Here is a 25,269-nt window from a genome sequence, read left to right as displayed (position 1 = left end):
GATAGTAGGGTGGAATGGGAATAGGAATGGAAATGAACCCATCAAGTTATATGGGTTTGGTTGATTCCTATAAATCTAGTAATCATTCTCAAACTGTCATTCCCAAACTCACAATCCAAACACTATCTTTTACTATCATTTCATTCCTTCATTCCCAAACCCATCAACCAAACACCCCCTTAATGTTTTGTCAATATTCGGTTGGAAGTGGTTGACCTCGAGAGGCATAATTCGAATGATTCATAGAATTTTCAAAATCTTAGAAATTTTGAAGATTTTGTGGAAGAAACGATATATTTGGAAATAGATGTGGGTATTGATAATTTGGTGGAATTTGAGAATTTGGAGAAGATGAATATTCTTGCGAGTTGTTTGTAGAATTCAAGAAATTTGTAAAAAAATGTCCTATCATTTTCATCCATTTAAAATAGAAAATAAGATGATAGGAACTTAAAAAAATTAGATGGAATGAATATTTAGAAGTAGAATTGGAGAGTGGAGCCAGTTGAAATGAAAATATGTATGTATATTGATGGGAATTTATAGATAAAATTTCAAACTAGTCGTTAAAAAATACCCATTAATTTTTAACGGATTTATTTAATTACTAATTTTTAATTTTTAATTTTTAATTTTTTAATAAACAAAATAAAAAAAAAACACAGCCGCCCACCCCACGTTGCTTGAACGCGTTCAAAGAATTGAACGCGTTCAAGCGGAGGGGTGTTATAACACCCCTCCACAACGCTTATTAACATGCTGTGGTGTTATTAACGGCTGGAATAATGAGCATTGCAGATGCTCAGAGCATCTGCAATGCTCTTATCGTGGGAAGCGTTAATGTATTTTTTTTTTATTTTTTTTAATGAATTTGTAGTATTAATGTGTTCAAAGTTTTGAACGTGTTAATGCTATAGTGTTCGAAAAAGTCGTCACGTCGGTGTTAATGCCTCATGCATTAATGTCCGTTGTGGATGCCCTAATTCACTTGTTGTCGAGGGTTTTGTCTTTTACCACTTTGTTTAATTTGTATCATGTGAATAATGATTAGTGGATTTGAAACGAGCTGTTTATGAATTTTATGTAAAATCTATTGCAAAAATATCATTTAATAAAGTCTTAATAAATTTGTTTTTTTTAAATAAATTTATGAAGAATTTATATTAATGTACTTATTAAAAAGTAAGCTATGACGTTTTTGAATTTGTATCGTTTGAGGATCGAGGTGCAGCATTTATTCACGGATGTGTAGCAGCATATTATTCTTCCATAGTTTTCTAGAGATATTGTGTCACGATAAAGTATTTATGGTTTGATCTTTAGTTATGATATATTTGTAAGAATTTTTTTTTTTAAATAAGGGGTGCAATTAAAGGATGTTGAGTTTTTGAGTTAGTCGTCGCGCGTGCTTCCCGATTTACCCTGATGGTTGATGAAAAACTTTCGTGAGATCGAGTCGGTCATTTTTAGAGATAGTCAATGAGGCTAATTGGGATTATCATTTATATTATTCTTCCATCGTGTCCTCTCAGAACGGTGCGATGATTAAAATATAGGATGTTGCCACATAAAATTTTGGAGTCGAAATTTAACGTGTCTGAATATGTCTTTCCCGTACCTTGGTCATTTGTTAATAATTATCCATAATTTATCTCTTTTGTATTAATCTAAAGACAGATTGACGAGCGTATTAGGATTTAGGACGAATAAATTATATTTTGACCACGTATTATTCTCCCATCGTATTCCTTGCCACTTATTCTCCCATCGACATGAATGTATATTTTCGGAAAACTTCTCAACTATTTGACGGTTAAGAGACGAACACCTTTTTCTACTTTTTCTACTGTATTATTCTCCGGTATAAGACGAAAAGACAAATAAAAAATAATTTTATATACAGAAAAATCAATTTTAACGTGAATTGTTTGTAGGACCCTCACTGTTCCATTCCGCACGTGTAATTTCTTTTTCATTAATTCGCCATGCAATTTGAACGTGAATTCTTTTTGCATACATTTACTCCGCTAATTCAATAGAATTTTTCACACAAACTGGGAAAAATACAGAAAGTGAAAGAAGTCCTTGATGCTCTATCAAGTGCTGAGTAATGCATGGTCGCAGCGAATCAATTGCTATCCTCCCCCTCCCTAATCGGCTTAGTTATAAACTGACCTCATATTTTATCTCTTATCTGGAGATGAACTGTGGGCTGCTTGATGAGCGTTACAACAATTGCTATCACAGGCATGAATCAGAAATGTCTAGGGCCTCGATGAGTAAGTTTGGTAGAAGGATTGTTGGCATTCTCTGAGTCAAAATCAATTTGCTTGATGAAATAACATTCACACTACCTCACAATAACGAAGACCTGATAAGTTTACATGGCCGAAAAATAGTGAATATCACTTCAGCAGGGTCTCCATGGCTTCAAAGAAGAGTGCTGCCATCTCCGGGTTTGGTGTTTTCACAGCACATTTTACACCCACAACACCAAGGACACAAGTAAGTTCTATCAGGAAAGGAATTCCTCTAGGAATCTTGGCTGATAAATAGAGCAAATCTTTGTTGGCATTCCTTCGTTTTGCGACAAAGAAAATGTTGGATGCAGCCAAATGTTCGATGGTAGCATCAACATTGTTGATGATGGAATTTGGCAAGTCCTTCCCCACTTCGTTTGTATCTGGCAGGGATTTCCAAGTCTGCACATGGGCACACAAGACATAAGGAAATCTATTTAGACATCTATTGCATTTTCCTAGACATCAGATCTTAACAGATAAAATCAGCCTTGATTTTATTTGTTAAGATCTACAGGCAATGTTTCAAATTGAAATGCATTTGTTCAACAATGAACTGTCTTGATTTTGAACTGGTTCGTTATGAAAAACGAATGGACTCACAAACCAGGTTGCAAAACTGGTTTTGTATGTTTTCAGCCTATGGCAGAAACATAATACAATCATTTTAATTGACTAATCAAATAGACAATAGGTGTAGTTTGACAACTGACATTTCTTGTCGATTGAGAATCCCTACAAAATCTCAGTTTAAAATTATATGGAGTGCTCTGTCATAGTAGTAGAAAAAAAATAACATAAGCAATATCGACATCCAAGGAAAGGAAGTTCAACTTGCTGGTGAAAAGCAATATCTTTCTCCAACGAAAATAGAACTTCCTAAGGTTGATGATCTCAAAAACAAGTTCTGATTGAGAATGAGCATCTACCTCTACAGTGGCATACACAACAAAAAATTGGTATCAGTTATGCCAGTTCCTAAAGGGACAATACCATTCCAATCAAGTTAAACCGAACATGCGAATGAAAATAATGATTATATTTTTATCTCATTCCACCCTAAATTCATTCCATCACCAAACCAAGTACGACCTTAAGGGGTCACTTTTGGTCATATTGAAGGAGTGTCTAAAATCCTTCTTCATTGTCCCTGACAAGCAATCTAGTTCCTTTTGCAATTTCTTGCATTATTTTAATATCGACCACTCAGACAATTGTCAACCTTTTGAATCTGCCTTTTATGTACTTCGTATAAGATGTTAGTGAATGCAAACAATAATTGTCGATTGCATGGTGTGTTACAATATATACTTTCTCTCCCCTTATCCCTCAGAATTATCCACACATGTAAACCTAGCCTTAAAGTTTATTTTATCTTATTTAGGGTGTTAATAAATCTTACATTTTGTGACAAATGATTATTCCATATGTACTTATTTTCAATTGTAAAAAAATCTCGCATAGAAGGTAGCTAGAAGGCTCCAAAACTCTAATTTCATTCTTTTTTCATCGAAGGAGCAATTCCCAGTATCATAGATGTTTACTTTAACTTCGCCCATCTCTGTTCTTGCTTTATATCCATATATTTTGTGATTTCCTTATAGGAAATCAACTAAAGAAAAGAATGTATATCAAAAGAAGCAAATTTCTTGAACAATCCAGGAACCAAATGATCTAAAATCACCCAAAAAGAATCAGATCTTGGTCATTTTTTTAAAACTTGGCACTTACATGAATAATGAAAATATACTTCAAAAATTTTCTTACCTCGAGAAAAGTTGCACGTTCCATTCTGCCATCTTCAGCAAAGAAAACATGCAATGACATTTTGTCACTGAAGTACCAGACTGGCTGCTGATTATTTTTAACTGCAACTTGCAAAAGTGTGCTGGGAGGGTCAGCTGAGACATTCTGGAATAAAACCATTGGCAAAAGTGTCCTCACCGAAGATCCAGGTTGCAATGATGGAACCTACAAATTGTAAAAGGGAACGCAAGAATATAATGATCAATATCGTCTTTGAGCCATCAAAAAACATGTCACCAGATTATAAAACTGGGTGACAAATTAATCCATCAACAAACATACTATTGAGATCATATAAAAAACAATCACCTGCAAAGGCCCAGCAGCTGCAAGACCAAATGTATTTTTGTTGAACTGTATCATGAACCCATCTAATACACCCTGTGTGTTGTTCTCAAACATTATAGCATAAAATATCTGGCCATTTTGGCGAGTAAGGTGTGCGCTTATCTGTAATCCTTGTCCCGTAGATGCAGGAAGTAATACAGGTAAGGGAGGTCTAAATAGACAAGTAAAAAGGATCAATCTGAGTGAGAAAAAATTCAAAAAAAAAAAAAAATACAGTATAACAGATGGAATAAAAAAAGGTGAGGACCCATACTCTGTAGGTGTTGTTGGCTGGTCTATAGGGACAATAGCATTGTCGATGCCAATTAAATCACCTAGTAAATCTGGCACAGGTGCAGAGATTTCTGCTGTTGCTTCCTGCAGCTTTGTTTCAGCATGAGAAATGTTACTAGGAGAAGCACTTGTACCATCGACAGCATGAGACGGTGTCTCAGAATAAGCAGTTTCTCCTCCCTCGGCATAATCATCATCCTCTGGTCTAGTTGCAGCTGACTTTGCACGACTTATAAAAGTATCTGGTATCTTATGATAAACAGAAGAAAGGGTAGCAATATTTGTGAGGAGCTCATCCAGGAGTGACGGATCAAGCTGGTTTGAATCATCACTTATTACTGGTTTTTCAGCTAAAACAACATCTTTAGCAGCCTAAGTGAATGAAAATGAAGATATATTATATAAATATCATCTTTAAAATATAATATCTTTCAATTTTAACTCTACCTCAGGATCAGTAGAAAGAAGGCGCCAATAAATGTATGCACGATCACGCAAATCAGGATTGTCTGTTTCCATCGTTGCATTATTAAGAACAGCCTACCATATATAATTCTGTATTAGAATTATGAATTGAAATAATACTAACTGAAACTAATGAAGGAACCACGTAATACTTATAAAATGTCACTCTCAGCCATAAGTAAGAAACTCAAATGCAAAAAAATATCAAATTACATCACCTTATTACCCTAATTAAATTAAGATAGACAACATTTGCAATCTGTGATTGACTCGAAAATAAATGGAAACATAATTTATTCTTCCCTAAATTCTGCAGGTGCCAACTAACATGGCTAGAATGCAATTGGTTTTCAAAGTTTAAGCCAGCTCAATCTGAGAAATGATAATTCATTGCATGGTAGAAGTGTTATATAATTCTATATCACTTTAAACCCTTTTTAGAACTCATAAAAGAAAGTGATGCTGAAAATCATTAGTTTATTCACTATTGTCCAATTTGTCTGAAAATTGATAAAATTCTTCGAACTTTATTTAACATAATTAAAAAAGATAATATATCTTTGACCAAAAATAAGTGATAATATTACTAGTGGCATACTCTTATGCAAGGTTTAAAATCTCGACCCGTGTCGAAATTTCGGTCATGAACTGGAACGATGCGGTTTTGTATCGTGCTGATATGATTTCGGTATTTTTTTAATATAATATATATTAATTAAGAATAAAAACTAATCTAAATATTTAAAATACAAAAATAAAAATAAAATATTTTTTAAATATATGTATAATTAATGGGATAATTTTATTATGGTTTAATTAACCCTATTTAAGTTGATTGAAATTATTAAACTACGTTCATTTAATTTTAATGTTTGAATTGTTGCGCTTGCAAGACGAGTCCGCCGTAGCCGTGGGGCTCTCGTGACCACCGCAGGGCACTCGACGAGTCTGCCGCTGCCGCGAGGCTCACACGATGAGTCTGCCGCCACAAGGGGCTCACGTGGCGAGTCCGCCGCCGCCACAGGGCTCGTGCGAAGCCTCCTCCGCGGTCATGGGGCTCGCACGATGCCTTTAAGGCCATCCGTGGGTCTTGGAACCTATGGAGTGTCTTGTCAGTTTCGGTCTACCCGCGGGATGGTAAGTTCCACCCGTTTCGCCCGCCACGATATTTTAAACCGCTCTTATGTACAATTGAATGACAAGATAAAATAATCGTAGCTAATCCCAAATGTGCTCATGACTTATTTGTGTTGATGAAGCCAAAAATTGATGAAGCCAGCAAGAAAAAAGGATTTGTGCCTCAAAATTGCAATGGAAAAACTAGGTGAATGTGACCCGCTCCAAGGGATCATCTAAATCAGCGAGTGCCAAAAAAACAAGAAAAGAAAAATAAAGGAGCAAATTGCCCATCTTAGGAAATTTAATAGCAAAGTAGTCATGTGTCACTTATTTGCACTGACAAAGTGTTGAATAACACTCAAATAAAAAAGTATATAGTAAATGCAAATGAGTAACATGTTACTTCAGATTTTGCATGATATTTCAGAGATCTCTGAAATAGACATCCAAATATTACTTCAAGAATGCAAACTTCAAGAATGTTTTCATTAGATGCCACAAACAGAACCATAACAGCATGTTGCCACAAGAAACAGAAATTCATTTCTTCCAGATAGTCTCAAAATCCTCAAATGGCCCGTCAAGAGATCCGAAGTCTACAAGTCTAATCTTAACTTGAAGAAGAGAGACAAAGATGAACAAAATGCTTAGTAAGAACAATTTAAATTTGTTTTTTTTTTAAAAAAGAATATTAATTACTGAACAAAATTGTCTCCATGCATTGTCAGATATAAGAGGATACAAGAATATCTATGCTTGTATAAGAAGTAAGAAGAATAAACAACACCTGAATCATCTGTTGCGGACTTTCAGTTGGCTTCTTAAGAAACAACTTTACTGTTGCAGTGAGCAGTTGCAATTGTACTAGTGCAGGTTCTTCAGGGAAAGTTTCTAGAAAGCTTTCTAGGAGCTCATCAGCATTGTCAATCCTTTCAGCATATTCGCCAATTATCCATATCATTGATGCCTGAGACAAGCAATGCATTTTTGATGTAACAAGGTAAAAAAAATAGCATAAGTCCCATGACAAACAGATACCTTAGCCTCTGGCTCATCTAAAGTGTCCAAACTTTCACATAGTGTTGCAATGATGGATTCATAGCTGAAGAAAATGCAGAACTATATAGTAAGGATCAAGAAAATGCTGCAGGACATATTTCACTTTGAGATGATAATGCAACAAAACCAACAGATCACACCAAGCAACTTAACTCACGTGTTAGGATAACGTCGGAAGATATCCTTTATGACAATGATAGCCTCTTGCACAACATAGTTGACTTTTATCTTTATCAACTCAAGCAATACACTGATGCACCGTTCAGCAGCCCTCTCTAACTTGATGGCACAACGTCCAATTGCACGCACACCCCTTCTAACAAAGTCTACATCTACTTCTGTGGCATACTCTTTGAATTCCAACAGAACCTGCAGTGGATAAATTAGCCTCTGAAATAGAGCCATCAATACCAGTTTGTTTTCTTAGTCCAGACAAATCTGGCAGAATGCTTCTATAAACAACCTTCCATGAAGTCAGTGTTTGAAAAGGGTCCATCAATGTCACTTCTTCCCTACTCTAAAAAATTTTTTGCATAGCATGTATTATATACCGACATAGATGGAGACTATAAGGGCTAGAACAGAATTTGGGTTGATTTAAACACAAATTTTGCCATTTTGAGTACCATCATCAACTCAAATCCAAGATTGCATCAGATTAACCAATTAACCTGGATTGCCTTAATAAACCACTCTTTTGTCTAAGCATTAGCTATTCTTAATGTCAGCGCTAAGGAAGTCACAAGGTGTCCATTTACTGTGGTCACATAAAGAGAACATTTGAAAAGCATTTAGTATGTGCTGAGACCAGAGAAGAGTGCATAAGATTCCCATAACAAAAAGTGTCTTTCATTGATTAAATCAATAAAGAGACTGTGTGCTCCTCCTGTTCAATGTTCACACCTTCATTCTGTAAGCTTTTTAAAAGCCACACAATAGCGAAATAACAAGTTTCAAATTAGCTGCTTTTTTCTTGCTATAAAGTGATGATAACAAGCCAACGGGCCACTTAACATAATAGAAACCAACATAATCACACGTCTTGTACCTGGTCTATGTTCCGATCTGAGGCTAGCTTTATCATAATCTCCAATTTTTCCATCTTAACATAAATTGGGTCATTATACTTGCAAAAGAAAACCTAAAAATGAAGTATAAGAAAAAAAACAGCAATCAAGAAAAAAATAATGAAACTTCAGTAAGGAAGCCAATTCACACTATGACTAACCTTGATCTCATGTGCAAGTATTGTAGGCCTTTTCTGAACAATAAGATTGATGTTCCGCAAGGCTACATACTGAATTTCTGGTTCTGCAGAAAGAAGAGTTACCAGAGGCGGAGCCATCTTCTTGCAAAGGTTTCGAATTACATCAGTACTAGTGATAAGTTCCATTTGCAGAAGAATCATCTGCATAGAAATTTTCAGACATTGTCATATTTGAAGCAGAAGAAACCAACCAATAGATTTCTTGGAAAATATATTTAGTTGGCCAAATGTGTTTTACTAAGCAATAAGCATAAATTTGATCTTATGTACATGCATTGACTTTGCAGATTTGAAATCCAGCAACAAGATAAAGTAAAGATTTAAGAAGCATACTCTGTTAATCATCTAATATTTCAGCAAACCCAAATGTTTCCTTATGCTGTCTTAAAGAAAAATAGTGAAAAAATTGTTTTCTGATGTTCGACTCACATAGGATAAGGGCTAATTTCTCATAAAAATGTGTGGTTGCACTTTGAGCTAAAGAATTAAAGAACCAAAATCACATGTTCACCATAAGGCAAGCAACGAACGAATTTTATAAATTAATGATTTCACAATTGAAGATTCTAGATAGCGCAGGTATATTCCTACCTTGACAGCAGAAAGCACGACAGCACAATTTGCATGTTGAAGGCGTGGGGTTACTCTCTCAACTATATCTTCAGCTTCTCGAGCATCAGAAGCTTTATACCTTGATAAAGCATCCAAAATGAATACTTGGCCCCATCTGCAATGAAATTATATTCAGACCACTGCTCAAATTATGATCTAGCCATTTGTAACTTGAATTCTGAATAAAGGCATATCATTTTGCACATAATCGCTTAGACTTGTTGGCTAGTTAGGATCAAAATAAAAGAAAATTGCAAGCTCAGCCAGCAAAAAGATGACTCTCATCTAGGAAACAACATAATCTTTTTAAGGAATCTTGCTTTCGTGAGAACTCTCTTGAAGCATTGAAAGAGTAGTGGGTAAGAAAACAACATTCAACTTTAATGTCAATGACCTTATCTCAAAGCCTTCGCCAAACAATTTATATTTCTCACATTCACAAAGGAACTACTAAGGGAATTCGATAGTGACAATTTGAGCTTCAATCTATTAAAAAATTAGAGCATTGAAAATGTACATAGATCCAACTCATATCAATGCATAACTTGGTTTAAGTGACTTCTTTTAAGAAACACTAAATTTCAGTTGAAATTTTCATTATAAAACAATGATCCAAGTTCCTTAGAATGTAGCAAACCTTTATCTTAAAAATTAAGATTTCTGAATTTCTAGGAAACCACCTAGCATTTTCATTGAACATCAGAATGAATGTGAAACTAGCTACATCAGTTCTAGAAAAGGCCATTTTGTTACTTTGTTTTACTGAAAGCAATGCAGTGAACTTGGCATTAAAAAAGCTGAGCCTGTTTCAGATCTTGGGTTTGCATAACTTAATGAGAACTCAGAAATGTGATTAAGAATTTGCATTTACTAATTAGTAAACATGGGCTTGAGCCACAAGAGCCTTGAATCATTTGCAATTAATGACACTATTTGAATGACTACTGGCCAGGAAACCACTAAATTAAGATTTCTGAATTTTTAGGAAACCACCTAGCATTTTCATTGAACATCAGAATGAATGTGAAACTAGCTATATCAGTCCTAGAAAAGGCCATTTTGTTACTTTGTTTTACTGAAAGCAATACAGTGAACTTGACATTAAAAAAGCTGAAACTGTTTCAGATCTTGGGTTTGCATAACTTAATGAGAACTCAGAAATGTGATTAAGAATTTGCATTTACTAATTAGTAAACATGGGCTTGAGCCACAAGAGCCTTGAATCATTTGCAATTAATGACACTATTTGAATGACTACTGGCCAGGAAACCACTAAATTCACTTTAGATAACTCCACGTTGTGCACATTTTCAACAAGTGCATTGTCACAGTGGTCAGTAAGATTCCAATTAAAGCAAAAGCACAATCATTACCAAATGGTCTTAAAGGAAGCCAAATGAATTAACTAAGGACTTAAACAGAAGAGATGTATTTTTGAGGGACTTGTCTTAATGTTCAGGCAGTTTCAATTACTTATGCTAGATCCTTCTCCAACATAACAGAAAGCAAGCTTCATGACAATAAACCAAATTTCAGTATATAACAAGGAGTCCACTAAGAAAAACACAACATCTAAAGCATGTTGCTAATTAGACAGATGAAACAATTGCTCCATGAAGAAATAGCCAACTCTGAAGAAGAAAACTTACTCGGTGCATTCATTTAAAGCAGTCAGAAGCTTTGAAAGTGTATGACTAGTAATCTCAAAGATCGATTGACTGCTAGTTTCCTGGATCTCTGCAAGTGCTGCAACGGCATTTGCCACTACCATTGGATTGTTGTCAGATATCAAGTCCTTGAGAATATCCAAGAAACCCCTATCTTCCACTAACTCAGCATTTATATCATACAATTTAGCTACACAAATTGCTGCTGTCTTTCGGACATAAGGATCGTCATCCTGTGTAAACGTATTTACAACTCAAAAAATTATGTGTATAAACTACATAGATGATTAGCACAGTGAAGATCATATTTCAAAACAACTTACACCCATAGCAACTGATATAGTTTGAAAAGAGGCAAAAAAGTGTAAGAGAAAGAACTAGAGAAACAAAAGACCTTTAGACATCTTTGAAGGGGATCACACAGATATTCTGTGATTTTGTCAACACGGATGCAGCCCATTGTCCTCACAGCTAAGGCACGGATCAGAGGGTTAGGGTCTTGTGAGTCCTACAAAGGTCAATGGAATCATGATCAACAGTTGTAATGTGCAAGCTTATTCAATAAATAACTAGTCCAGCAATGCACTAAAGACATTGAAGAAATGTCTTGCAAGCCTGTCTGGTAGAAGTTAATATTTGGCTTCCATGATTAGTCCATTGTTATTTTTAACATTAAGAAATATCATATCACGGTGTACAGAAAATATTGTTGCTTCAAGGCTCACAAATTTCATCATTCGCCAATTTTCAATTTGTATGGCATGTTGATGTGTATCTTGCATCAAATGACAATTAAGTCAGCATAGCATCTCTATAGGAAGTTTTATTTTTAACCTAAAATTTGGAGCTAATATTGAGTCAATATAAGCAAAATAATGACTTATTCTACTAATTGTCTGCATCTAATGACCAAAATAGCAAGATAAAATACAACGGCAAAACTGAAGGTCAATTATTAGTTATGTAAAAGATGCAGAGAACACAAGTGATTGGTTCCTAAGGAAATTAAATGTGGAATAGATTGAAAATTTAGTCTACACCCTTGCCACATATAGTAAAAAAATTTAAGAGAGAGAGAGAGAGAGAGAGAAATTGCAGAGATTTGGTGAAAAAATATTTCAATTTCCAAGTGTTAGTTGGTTATAACTTAAATAGGTTATCTCAATATATGCACCCTACCAAATTAGATTTGGTAGATGACCACTAGTTCCAAAAGGTTGAGTTATTAGATGATATCCAATTATAATATTCTTATATATTCAGCAGTGTTCCAAATCTAGCATTTGACTAGAGTCAATCCAAGCTCAATATACTGGATTGACTGAATTGGGGCACATTTTTTTACAGCCATTGATGAGAAAGAACCCAATCTATATTTTTATTTTCTAAACCACCATAGGGATCCAAATTGATTTCATTTGTCAGGCATTTTCAGGTATAACTTCTTCAATGTTCATTATTCTTACCTTCATCAGTAAACCATTAATATGGCAGTCACTCCATTAACACAGGGCTCCAACAATACATGGCCAACATTGATCAATCAAGACAGAAGAAAAAACATGTGATGCAAGTATATCCCACCTTCACACACATGTTCAAAGCAATTATGGTACAGTGGTTGACTTTTGGCATAGTTTTGCACAGAAAGCACAAAAACATTGAATTTGAATCCTCTTACTTTGGCAACTGCTTATTGTAGAAACACTAGCAATCATGAAAGAGCCTAATCTATAGTTATATATTCTAGCATACCCCATAGATTCAAATTGTTTTGTTCATCAAAAATTTTCAGGTATAACTTTTCCGAGCTTCAAGTTGTCAACTCCATTTGTAAACCACAATATGATTCTAAGATAGTGAATTGGTTACATTTAATACTTGACCAAATAGGAATTATGATGCAGGAATGGAAATGGGTCATTTTAGTTTTTTTATTATTTTTATCGAGTTTGATATTTAGGATATTTTTGTTAATTTCTGTTTTTTATATTTTTAGATTTTTGTGTCCGTTTAGGATATTTTATATTTTTAGTATGCTTAGAATTTTTTCCTTTGCATATTTAGAGTTGAAGTGTATATAAACGTCATGTTTAGATGTAGAAGACAGTTTTGATTAATGTTATTTTTGTTGGAACCCCAAGGTTGTTTTTGGTGTGATCAACCAAGTTAGGTTAGGTCCTGTTATGTTTTGATCCCTGTGTCTAAGTGTGCAGGAGTTTAAGAACACAGGAAATCGAGCGGAAGACTAAGCTAACGAGAAGGATGGCATGGGAGAGATTTGACGGGCTCAGTGCGTCTGAGGGACGAGGTGCTGCGGAAGAGTACACCTGCGGACGAGAAGGACACACGCGGTGGTCCGAGAGACAAGAAGCCGGAGCGGAAGCCTGCTCGAGGAGAAGGCCGGAAATTGGGAAATCACCCCGGAGATCGCAGCAGTAAAGGAGCGAAATTGAGCTGCAAGTGCTGTTGGAGGCGCCTTCAAAGGCTGTTGAAGGCGCCTCCGTGCCTTATGTGGAAGGCGCCTTCCATGGCTGGAAGGCACCTTCGATGAACAGTGCAAAGGCGCCTTCCAAGGCTATGGAAAGTGCCTTTGACCAGGCTGAAATGAGTCGTTGGTTGTGGATAAAGTTTTATCCACGAGTGCCTCGCTAGAGGTGCCTTCCAGCCCTATGGAAGGCGCCTTCAGCCTTCGGATAAGATTTTCCAGGGGCTATAAAAAGACTCTTGGACCTAGGAAAAATGTAACAACTTGTGTATTCACTTTCCTAGTCTTTTCTGAGCTTTCATTGTGTGTAAAAGGCTTCTCCACCTTCAGTGAAGGAGATTCTTAGTGAGTTTTCTACTACCTTGGATTAACAACTATCTAAGTTGTAACCAAGTAATTCTTGGCCTTTTACTGATTTTATTTAAGTTGTTATTTCTATTTAATTTTATTTTAATTGCTTTGCTAACCTGAGTTGAAAGATCGAGAAAGGTTTATTTTAGTGTTTCAGGTAACTCAACACTCTCCAGCCGGCTGACCAGGGCCAACAGTTTTTAGTCGTCGTCTCCTCTTTGAAATGTGGTGTTTTCCTTTTTCATGATATTCTTGTGTGGATCAACAAGGATTATAAGGTGGCTTCCAAGCAACGAATTCGATTGTCGCTTTCGGTATGCGTGTGTGAATCAACGGAATTGATAGTTATCCGCTGCGTCAGTTTGGTATCAAAGTCAAGTTGTTCTTGTGGAGTCATGTTGCCAAGAAGACAACAACACGTTGACGACATCAACAACGTGTACGAGCGCAATATGGAGAAGCAAGTTCAAGCTATTGGCAAACGGATGGAACAGATGACAGCGAGGTTTGTGGAACAACTTGATGAAATGATGGCAGCGAGGTTTGAAAATCAAAATAGAATAAATCCGGTCCAACGCCATCACAAGGCAAACTCGGATGTCGAAACGGGTGATGGCGAGGAAAGGATGTTTATGAAGAGGATGTTCTTGATAAGGAAAAAGTTTTTATTTATAAGAAAGATGTGGACAACAAGATCGAAATATTCGATGATTCAATTTATGATCACGATTCAGAGGACGAGTCGATCCTGAGGCCAGACCTCGCAGGGAAGATGACCCTATCTGCTGCGGCGTCAAGGAAGAATTCTTAGAGCTCACCGAAACCCTACCCCAACAGTTCATGCAAGAAAAATTTGAAGAACTACTTGAAGCATACAACTGGAAAAAAAAACCAAGTTCCTATCAACCTTTATCGATCTGAGACTTCAAGGTTTAGAAATTCTGTCTGAAAGCAAATCTAGAAAAATAATGTTCTCTGGGAGGCCAAAAGAGAAGGAAGAATTCATTAAGAAAAAGAGCGATCTTATGGCTAGACTCGGTATTGGTGATGTTGTGAAATGTCATATTAAGAAAATTACATACTCTGGATGATTTGTGGAGGTTGAAGGAGTACCTGCCCTTGTTCACCAATCAGAAATTTCATGGGATGCTATAAAGTTGGAAGATGGTGGCAGCAAAAGTTCATCAACTAGATTAAACTCTTGCATGAATCTTTTTATCTTTGAGGGACATAATGTTAGATCCATTGATGGAGGCCTTGGAATTTGTTATTGGTGATGGTACTTCTTTGGGTGGAAAACTTGAAGCCACACAAGCTCATGTCGAGAGGGCTAATATGGATTTACTCATAGAAGAGTTGCAGAAGATTGAGGGAGTATCTAGCCTTTCTAAATGCTATTTTTTCAAAAGCCGGGGTTTAACTCCGGTTGGATTTTATCACAAGTTTAGCAACGGGCAACAAGATTGGGTGCATTTACTGCTTTTGGTTCCTTTGGTCCTTGGTCCAAAAAAAAAAACAACCCTAGTACAATGTGACACCTGCCTCTAGACGTGATTGGCCCATCATTGGTCATTGGGTTTTACTACAGAAACCCTACGGGGACAATGATGATTTCAAAGGTTTTTGTTTGCATTCCACCCAACTAGCCGACAAATCAAGTGGAGCATCATTGTTCAAAATCATCATCGTCGGTGATACTTCTGAGGATGATGCGGCCAACAATTCAAGGTCAAATTTTCTCCATCTTGGGAAGAATGATGTGGGAACGGAAAAAAGCAATTTTAGTATTTTTTTTTATTATTTTTATCGAGTTTGGTATTTAGGGTATTTTTGTTAATTTCTATCTTTTATATTTGTGGATTTTTTAGTCCGTTTAGGATATTTTGTATTTTTAGTATGTATAGAACTTTCCCTTTATGTCAGTATTTTTTTCCTTTGCATATTTAGAGTTGAGATCTATAGAAGTGTCTTGTTTAGTTGTACAGTTTTGATTAATGTTATTTTTAGCCGCCATCTCCTCTTTGGAACATGGTATTTTCCTTTATCCTAGTATTCTTGCACGAATCAACCGGGATTAGAAGGTCGCTTCCAGTATTCGTGCACGAATCAATGAAACCGATAGTTATCCGCTACGTCAAATTACTTAGGCTATAAACAAGTCATTAGCTACATGATGTCTGGAAGCAGCATAAAACAAAGGTAATCACAGCTCCAACATTAAATGGTAAAGAAGAATAAAGGATTACAAAAGAGAGAAACATATGATTCATAACCATATCCCTACCTTCACAAATGTATTCACAGCAAGTATGGCTAGATCTGGTTGACTCTTGGCATAGTTTATCAGATACAAATAGACAAGTTTCTTCAATTCCAGATTCTCTGTTTGCATGCAGTTTACGACGTCTGTGAACAATGATGAAACATCTTTTCCTACAGTCATTGCAGCTATCACCTTCTTCACAGCATCTTTTCTCTTATCCTATAGAGAATATTAGCATGATAGTAAATGCAAATGTTCAACCCCATCTCAATCTTTAAAAATAAACAAAAATTTATAACGGTTACTATGATTCAATGGAAGCATTCATAAATCTATAAAACTGGCAACAGCAATATGGTAACAAGTAAAAGACACAAGAAGTGAAGAAATTGAAAATTTGAGCAGGTATTAATTGAATCCAGGCTGATATTTTTATCAAGAGTAACTAATAGGGGAATGAGCCATCCAGGTTAGGTAATGGACTGTTGAAAGTGCTTCTATAAGGAAAGGACAGCATCAATGGTCATAGTGCCTCTATCAAGTAACCGAAACTCGTCGCAAATCAAATTGATCGAGATACCCTAAACTATAGTCTGATTGGTGTGCCCATCCACCAAGTCCAATTGAGGTTTGGTTCAAGAAGCAATTCTACCAAGTTAGATTGTCCGTTTCAAAATCTGCATACAAGAGACTAGGAAAAATAATTTTACCACTAAGAACTGTTACACCTTTATCATATCTTCCGAAAATAGATCTAGCGACACTTGTATTTGATTATATTTTCCATTTCCCTTGTTATTGAGTGCAAAATATATTTAAATGAGAAAAGAAAAACTTGTCACCCGCCAACGCATACGTGGAACCGGACGGGACTAGTTATTTCTCAAAATACACTACTAGGACCAAATCACTATTCGTACAAATTCATTCTTCAATCCTCAAAGAAATTTAAATCTGAAGCATTCTTTCTTCTTTGACTTCCATTTTCTTACGGACATCAGAACAATAGATCGGAGAATTGAAAACAAATAACGCGTCGAAGTCAAACAGATTCATCAGATGTGGTGCAGGGCGTCGGGATCCGGCCCTACCCTAGGTCATCCGAAACCTAACTGGATCAGATCCGGAGTGAGAAGAGTACCTTGTACTGTGAATTGAGCTCCTCCTTGAGCTCGGGGATCTCTCCCTTCTTGGTGGTGGAGAAGTATTTGGAGTCGTGACCGCTCATCGCTGCCACTCCGCTTCCTCAGAAAGCTTCTTCTTCGTCTTCGTCTTCGTCCTCGGCGAAGGGGAACGAGGGGAAGCAGCGGAGACGACAGCGAACGAGGAAGTTTTTGGTCTGATTGGGAAGTGGGAACGACTAAAATGGGAGCCACTAGTTGAGCTTGCTCTTTCGAACAGCCTTGGACTCAAGTCAATACGGTTTCTGGGAACCCGGTTGAACCCGAGTCCGATCTGACGAAGCATGGATCAGATATTAATAATCGCTACGCCTCTTCTCGTTTAATTTCAAACATAATTTGTGCTATTAAAACATTTTTATAAACAGGAAAACCTGAGAGAAAATTGTCATGTTGATCGGGTAAGAGATGGTGTGCTACTAATAGCATCTCCAATACAAGGTTTATGAGAGGTTTGTAAAATCAAAAAAACTGAATAAAAAGTCTTGAATCATTGTAGAGATGAGGTTTAAGGTTTGTAGTTTATGAACAGTAGTGAAAACACAAACATATTCTTTTGTGTCAAATTTGATGTAATATACATGAATCCATGCAACTCAGACTATGAATTGGATCATAAGAAAACTCATTTAGAATTTTAACCATTGAAGATATTTCAATGAGCTTTCATATTGTTGATGTGGCATATTGGGATCCTGAAAAAAGCTCAAGTTTTAACCATTGGAGATGTCCTAACAGCTAATAAGTTATTGACGGGGAGAAGATTTGTTGCTCTGTGAGGAGGTTTTTTTTTTTATTTTGTGCATACTAAGACAAGTCAACAAAATGTTAATGCTCATAAATTAGGGGAAGTCCTTGGCGAAGACCCTCCAATGCTCAGTACAAATTCTATATGGTAAATGAAAAATAGTAGATAATGTGCGCGTGAGAGTAAGTTTTAAATTTCAAAAAATGTATATTTTCAACAAAGATGATCCTCCTTTATATATTACTTCTTATAACCTTCGTAATAATGAAGCGGCGAAAAATGTTAAAAGTTGTTGGGTAATGAAAAGCGCACAACCCGTACAATAATTTTCCGAGAAATCTTCCCTTACCTATATGTGTACTTTTTTTGTCATTTATAACTTATATCATTGCGTTGAACGTGTGCTTGGACATGTGCAGTTACTGCACACGTTGCCAAGTGAGTGGTACACGTCAAGAGAGTGGGCAAGTGGTGTTCACTTTTCTCCTTATAAGGCATCCAAGCAAATCAAAAGGGGGTTCATTCACGGAAACAAGGGATTTAGTTTGTTGAATCGTTGAGAAGTATTTGTCATCGTAACTTTCTCGGAGACGGCAAGAGGTGACTTCCTCCGTCAGGTGTTTTCTCCATCCATCTCTCCAAGATCTTCCGTAGTGCAAGGTATGAGATTTCCTGTTTATTTCCGTTCTATTTTCATATATCAGAGTGAGAACGGAAGAAATTCCGCACGAAGAAAAATCGTGAATTTATCGTATTTTGTCATTTTCCATCCATAGCAAGGTGTCGATCAACACTGTGAGATTCGTGGTCGAAGGGTATGTTAGTTAGAGCCCTAGAGTCAATCATTTGATGATTGTTGTATGAACTCGTTGTATCATATTCTTGTATATAAATAAAGGCATTTGTTTTTGTTATTATACTTACTTGTATTGGTGTCACATAACTAAGTATAATAGCTCCTTGAGTAGAAGGTTCTTACCTATATCAATCGATTGGTTGAATCGATAGTGAGATGATATAGGGAACATTACTCTTAATCATTCCTAGTCGAGTATTAACATTCAGGGACAATGTTAATGCGACGAGACTAGCATGTAGGTCAACTCGATGACTTGATCTCACAAGTCATGGATATGGAGATATCAAGTTGACACATGGGTATGCATTAGAGAATGTATACTGAATGACCCGTCATGCGAAAGTATCATGGATCGTTATATGAGTGTCATATACTTTCTCATGTGACTATTAGTATGACTACTAGTCCTTGGACCTGAAGTCACCATGATTCCCTACATAAGGAGTTACGTACTTTTGCTTCGTCAAACGTCACCCGTAACTGGGTGGACTATAAAGGCGATTACTGGGTATGTAACGAATTATGCAGAGGGATGTGAGTGATGTAGATGGGATCTATCCCTCCTATATGACGGGAGTGACATTGATATTCTTGATAGAGTGAGACCACGAAGTGCATGACTATGCCCAAATGAGTCAATATGAGATATTGAGCTCATTTGATTGAGTGAGTCTACTTAGAGTTCAAGATTTAGATTGATTAGAGGATGACACGGTCTATGCCTCACATTGATTAATCTACATATCTAGGATAGAAGGACAATGTCGTATATTGTGAAGAGTCACAAGATGATGTTGGATCTCAACATTCTTATAAGTTGGGTAGTAATGATGTGTTGCTACATACCGCTCATTACTTATGCTTCTAAATGAGTTTAGGAGCATTGCCAACATTATAAGAACCTATAGGGTCACACACATAGGGCAATTAGATGAAGATTATGTTCATTTGATGAACCTAAAGGATTAGGTTCATGTGATGAACCAAATTGGATTAAGAGTAATCCAAGTTAAGCTAATTGAGTTGGACTTAATTTGGTTCATGTAGTAAGTGAGTCTAATTTGAACTTAGACTCATTTAATTAATTTAATTAAATGAATAGAGATTCATTAAATTAAAATTGACTTGAACTAATGGTTAGATTAGATCAACCAAGGGAGAGAAGAGGTCAAGTTTGACTTGACTTGAGAGGAAGATGAAGGGTCAAGTTTGACTTGACCATTTACCACCTCATTGGTGAGTTGGCATTAAGTGGCTAATGATGATGTACCACATCATCAAGGCTAGCACATGTGTGTGCCACCTCATGAGCGAGATCAAGAGTTTTTGACTTTTGAAATTCCATAGAGTATATAAACCTTTTCAAAGGTGGCCGGCCACTTTAGTGGAGTTACAACCTTGAATTGATTTTTAATTCAAGTCATCTTCTTCCTCAAGCTCTTCTCTTCTCTCCCTCTCCTCCCTTGGTCGAAACCATCAAAGGTGCTAGCACACCTTTTGTGTGGTTTTCTCCATCTCTTGCTTGTGTGGATACACATAGAGGAGTATCTACTTTGATACTCTCGAGATCCGACGAATCTAGGACGAGCGGGATTACGCGAAGGGCTTTGCATCAAGGGTAACTTCTTAATCTTGTAGATCTAAAGTAGATCTAGGCTTAGAAACATGTATATGAAATTTTAATTCTTCGCACGGATTCGTGGCATGAGGATTTCGGGATTTTCGTAACACAAAAAGCAATTTTTACGGTCCGAAAAATCTAACAAGATAGCCTTAAGAGGCCGCGGCAGAGTCGCAAGTCTGTCATCGTGTTGCTCGCTGCCATAGGTACCGGTGTAGAGACGAGACGGGAAATTGCAACAGTGTGTGATTTCCAATAACCACCGGGCTTGCCTCGAAGGAGAACACTGTCAACGATGTTCCGTAGTTGTATCGGCTTCTGTAGCCGGAGAGCACCAACGACTGCGTTGGAGGCTGACGTTCGACAGTCTCTCTGACTGCCGCGTTCGGCATCCCTCCGCCCACCACACTCGTCACGGCAGAGATGTGGTGCGAAGAGCAGAAAACAAAGAAATTAAACTATTTTAATCGATTAAACTGTTTTAATCGATTACAACAATTTAATCGATTGTTTTAATCGATTAGAAAAGCTTCTTAGTAAATCCGTTTAAAAAAAGTTTAAAAAAACCAAAAAGAAAGAAACGTGATATTTGATTCTCACGGAGAAAAAAACAAATACAAAGGAAAGGAATTTTTCTTTCTTCCCCATGCATGTTGATGTGAGAAGAATAGTAGGTTTAAAAAAAAAATAAAAAATTTTTTCTAAATCGGTTAGGTTCAAGTTAAAATGGGTTTGAATTATATTAATCTAATTACACCATTAGATATCGGTCGGGTTTAAATCATTAATTGATTTAATCGAATATGTGTGATTCCAATTGAAATCAATTTGAGTTAATTTAATTAGATCAAATGATTAAATTTATTCTAATATGTCAGACTTAATCCAATGAATATTAATTTGATCAAATGGGCAGAGTTTGATCAATAAATCTGAAATTAGTTGAAATGGACATAGATTAAATAATAACATAACATAGGTACAGAAAATCTCTGTCTAATTAGATTAGTTCTAATGAGGACAATGGACCGAGTTTAGGATCTGGATTCTTGATTGATCGTCCGATGGGTCAGAAGATTTAAACTCCTAAAAATCGAGAAGATTTATTTTTCTTTATTTATAATGTTGGTTTTATGTCTGTATAAATTAAATTAAGCCGATTTTATACTGGTTAGTCGGTTTTGTACTAACTTATTTAATTTTAATTTATCAAGTTATGGTAGAATCTACAGATGGTCCCATTGCACAGTACCGACGAGATATTGATGTCTATAAGGCATGGAAGAAAAAGGATTCCACTATAAAGGTCATATTGATTAGTTCAATGGTAGATGACCTAGTTTTTTAGTATGAGTCATATCTTTCAGCTCATGCAGTCTGGATAACCCTTAAAGAGATATAGTGGAGTAAGTCTGAGCAAACTTTTACAGTTGACGATCAAGTTTGACAGCTACAAGAAGCGTCCGAATGTGTTAATGGTTCGACACCTCAGGGAGATGTCGAACATGATTCAAGAGCTTAAAATTGCTGGTCATGAGTTGACCGATGAACAATAGGTTCAAGCAGTTATACGTTCCCTTCCAGATTCTTAGAAAATCATGAAGTATACCCTAACTCATAGTGAAAGTATCAAGACTTTCATTGATGTCTCACGTCATGTGGAATTAGAAGCGGAGAGAGTTGAATTCGCAAGGATTTCTGGGTAAGTCTATGTGGTAGTTCTGATGGATCAGCTGGCTTCATGAAAAAGAAATTGTTCAAGAAAGGGAAGGGAAAGAATAAAGAAGCTTACTGTAGGACAAAGCCCAATCAAGAAAATAGGAAAGAAGACCAGAAAAAATCTAAAAACAAGTTGACTTGTTTTAACTGTGGCAAGAAGGGTCACTTCGCTCAGGATGTACTGAGCCGAAAAAGGTAAATCCAAGTGTGTCTTCTTTTCCTGAGTATTTTGTTGCTAGTTTAGTGTTATTAGCTGATTTTTATTCTTTGTGGATTATAGATTCAGGAGCAACCAACCATGTAGCTTGGGAGCGAATTACATTTGTAGAGTACCTCGGATAACAGCTGACAACAAATGGATCTATGTAGAAAACAATGCAAGAGTTGAAGTCAAAGGAGTCGACACTTGCAAACTCAACCTCTGTGGTGGTAATGTTTTATTTCTATATGATGTCCTATATGCTCATGAAATTCGATGAAATCTTATTTTCGTTATGAGTCTTCTTGATTTATGGTATTGTATTAATTTTTACAGTCGGTATGTTGAACTTAAGATTGACTCAGTGTTAATCGTATATGATTTTTAACAAATGATTTTATGGTTCTTGATGTAGAACCAGATGTCAATTGTACAATTGAAGGTTATTTTTTAAACATTACTCTAACTAGTGATGTAGGTATAACTAATGAGATTTGACATGCTAGATTATAATACATAGGACAAGAACGTATGAATCGGTTGGCTAAAGAGAGTCTATTGAGCACTCGGGATAAGATTCACTTGTCTATATATGAGCATTGTCTTGTTGGAAAAATAATTAGAAAATCATTTGGTAAGGTTATTAAAGCTGAATCACCATTGCAATTAATTCATTCGGATATTTGTGGTCCAATAAATGTGAAGGCTAGACATAGAACTTCTTATTTCATTACATTTATTGATAATTTCTCTTGTTTCGATCATATGTATTTGATTTCTCATAAATCTAAAGCATTGGATTGCTTCATTCATTTTATGAACGAAGTTGAGAATCAAATATAACATAAAGTTAAGACTTTAAGCACTAACTGTAGAGGGAAATATTTATCTAATATATTCAAGATAATATGTAATGATAGAGAGATTATTAGACATCTGACAATCCCTGGAACTCCACAACAAAATGTGATAACTAAAAGAAGAAATATGACTCTTTTTGAAATGGTTAAGTCTATGATGACGCAGACTAATTTATCAATCTTTTATTGGGGAGATACATTAACAACTGCAACCTATATACTTAACAAGGTGCCTTCAAAGTTAGTTCCATTTACCTCATATGAACGTTGAAGAAGAAAACTGGATATAAGTAATCTGAGACCCTGGGTATCAGCCGCTTATGTTCATGATAGTTCTCACAAGTATGGAAAATTAGGACCTAAGGGGTAAGAAATGTATCTTTATTAGATATCATGAGACCTCCAAATATATATTTTCATAGGTGAACAACTAGATAAAATCATCTCCGAAGTAGATTCGAGAGATGTGACTTTTCTCGAAACAAAGATCTCAACCAGAGGTGATGTTAATAAAACAGTTCCTCTATTTGAGGAGGATGAGATATTATCAACAAGAGAGGTGTCAAAAAAGATGTCTGAGTCTAGTCAACCGAGTCGGAGTAATATGTCAAGTCATGAGTTAACTTCTCAACAACCCAACTTACGAAGAAGTGTTCGTAAAATCAAATCTAAGAGGAGATTTGATATTGAGAATGAGGCATTGATGACACTCTCAATTGACGATGATGAACCTCAATCTATTGAGAAAGCATTGGGATGTAGAGTTAGAGAAAGTGGAAAGCTGCAATGGTTGAAGAGATGGAGTCTATGAATCAGAATCATGTTTGAGATTTAGTCGATCTTCCTCTGGGTCGAAAGACTATTGGGATTAAGTGGATTCTCAAAATAAAGAGGAAAGCTGATGGATCGATTAATAGATACAAAGCTCGTTTGTTTGCAAAAAAATATACTCAAATGAAGTGTATTGATTTTGAAGAGACATTTTCTCCCTGTAGTAAAATTTATGTCAATATGAGTTATTTTGGCCTTTGTGGCATATTATGACTTGAAATTATATTAAATGGATGTAAAAGTCATTTTCCTTAATGGCGAACTTTTGACGAGGAAATCAATATAGTTTAGTCAGAAGATTTCATTATTAAAGACCAAGAGGAGAAAATATGTAGACTTAAAAATTCTATCTAAAATACGGTATCCAAATAATAATAAAATAATAAGGTTATTTGAGGAATAATCTTATTGAAAATTTTAAAAAAAATTTAAAAAATTTTAGGAATTTTTCGGAGTTCGTATGATGTATTTTAAGGAGATCAATTATTGGATTGTAAGAAAGCCTGTTTGGGATACCTAAAGATGGGAGTTAATTAAGGAATTTAACCTATGTTTAATTAAAATCCCTAAGTTATAAATTAAAGGTTGTCTCGTGCCCTAGCTTCCACATCGTCGATTCCTTTCTTCTCGCGAGTTCTTGCACCCGCCGACCTCCTCTCCCGAGCCCTCACCTCCGCCACCATCGTCCCTCTTCCTCTCGCGACCTTGTTGTTCTACTCATCCCCTCTTCCTCCCCGAGTCTCCAGTTAAGAGGGGTTTGAGCCCTAGATCTAACCTCCCACCGACGCACCTCTACACATCGTAGCTTCGACTATCAAGCCATGCTTACTCTAGCCGATCACTGCCCAAGTGTTGGCATCGCCCTATCCTCTGCCCCAGCTCACCACCACAACAGCATCCCAAGTCCCTCCGCGAGAGATATCAGATCTGGCTCAAGGGTAAGTCATACTTAGTGTTAGATTTGTATGTGTTTGATTGCATGCTCTGTTTGGGATGTTGAGTTTGGTTATGTGATCGATTATTATAGCTCTGGCAAGGATTAGATCATGGGGTGTTAGCCGCAGTCACCAGATCTTCTACTCCAACCATCTTTTGCGTCCAGGACCAATGTTGGACCTCACCTCTTGGTCAACTGTGAAGTTTTCAGCCAAAATCCCTCCAACAGCATTGCTCCGGCCAACAACACTATTTTGACCAGATTCAAGGATCAATTGAGGTAAGTTTTGTTCAGTT

At 36.2% G+C, this 25,269-nt stretch overlaps 1 protein-coding gene across 1 annotated transcript; it reads right to left on the bottom strand.

The window, feature by feature from the left end:
* Positions 1 to 2,284: 2,284 nt before the first annotated feature.
* Positions 2,285 to 17,379, bottom strand: LOC122000640 (beta-adaptin-like protein C). Its single transcript, XM_042555023.1, has 15 exons — positions 17,160 to 17,379; positions 16,040 to 16,237; positions 11,311 to 11,424; positions 10,899 to 11,149; positions 9,229 to 9,364; positions 8,599 to 8,778; positions 8,419 to 8,511; positions 7,528 to 7,739; positions 7,350 to 7,413; positions 7,099 to 7,278; positions 5,175 to 5,267; positions 4,708 to 5,099; positions 4,416 to 4,605; positions 4,068 to 4,271; positions 2,285 to 2,702 (listed from the first exon to the last, which is right to left on the bottom strand). The coding sequence occupies exons 1-15, from the start codon at positions 17,244 to 17,246 to the stop codon at positions 2,406 to 2,408; spliced, it is 2,691 nt and encodes an 896-aa protein (XP_042410957.1). The 5' UTR covers positions 17,247 to 17,379; the 3' UTR covers positions 2,285 to 2,405.
* Positions 17,380 to 25,269: the final 7,890 nt, after the last annotated feature.

This window comes from Zingiber officinale, chromosome 7A (genome assembly GCF_018446385.1).
Source record: "Zingiber officinale cultivar Zhangliang chromosome 7A, Zo_v1.1, whole genome shotgun sequence".
Lineage (NCBI taxonomy): Eukaryota > Viridiplantae > Streptophyta > Magnoliopsida > Zingiberales > Zingiberaceae > Zingiber > Zingiber officinale.
This window is presented reverse-complemented; position numbering and strand designations above follow the sequence as displayed.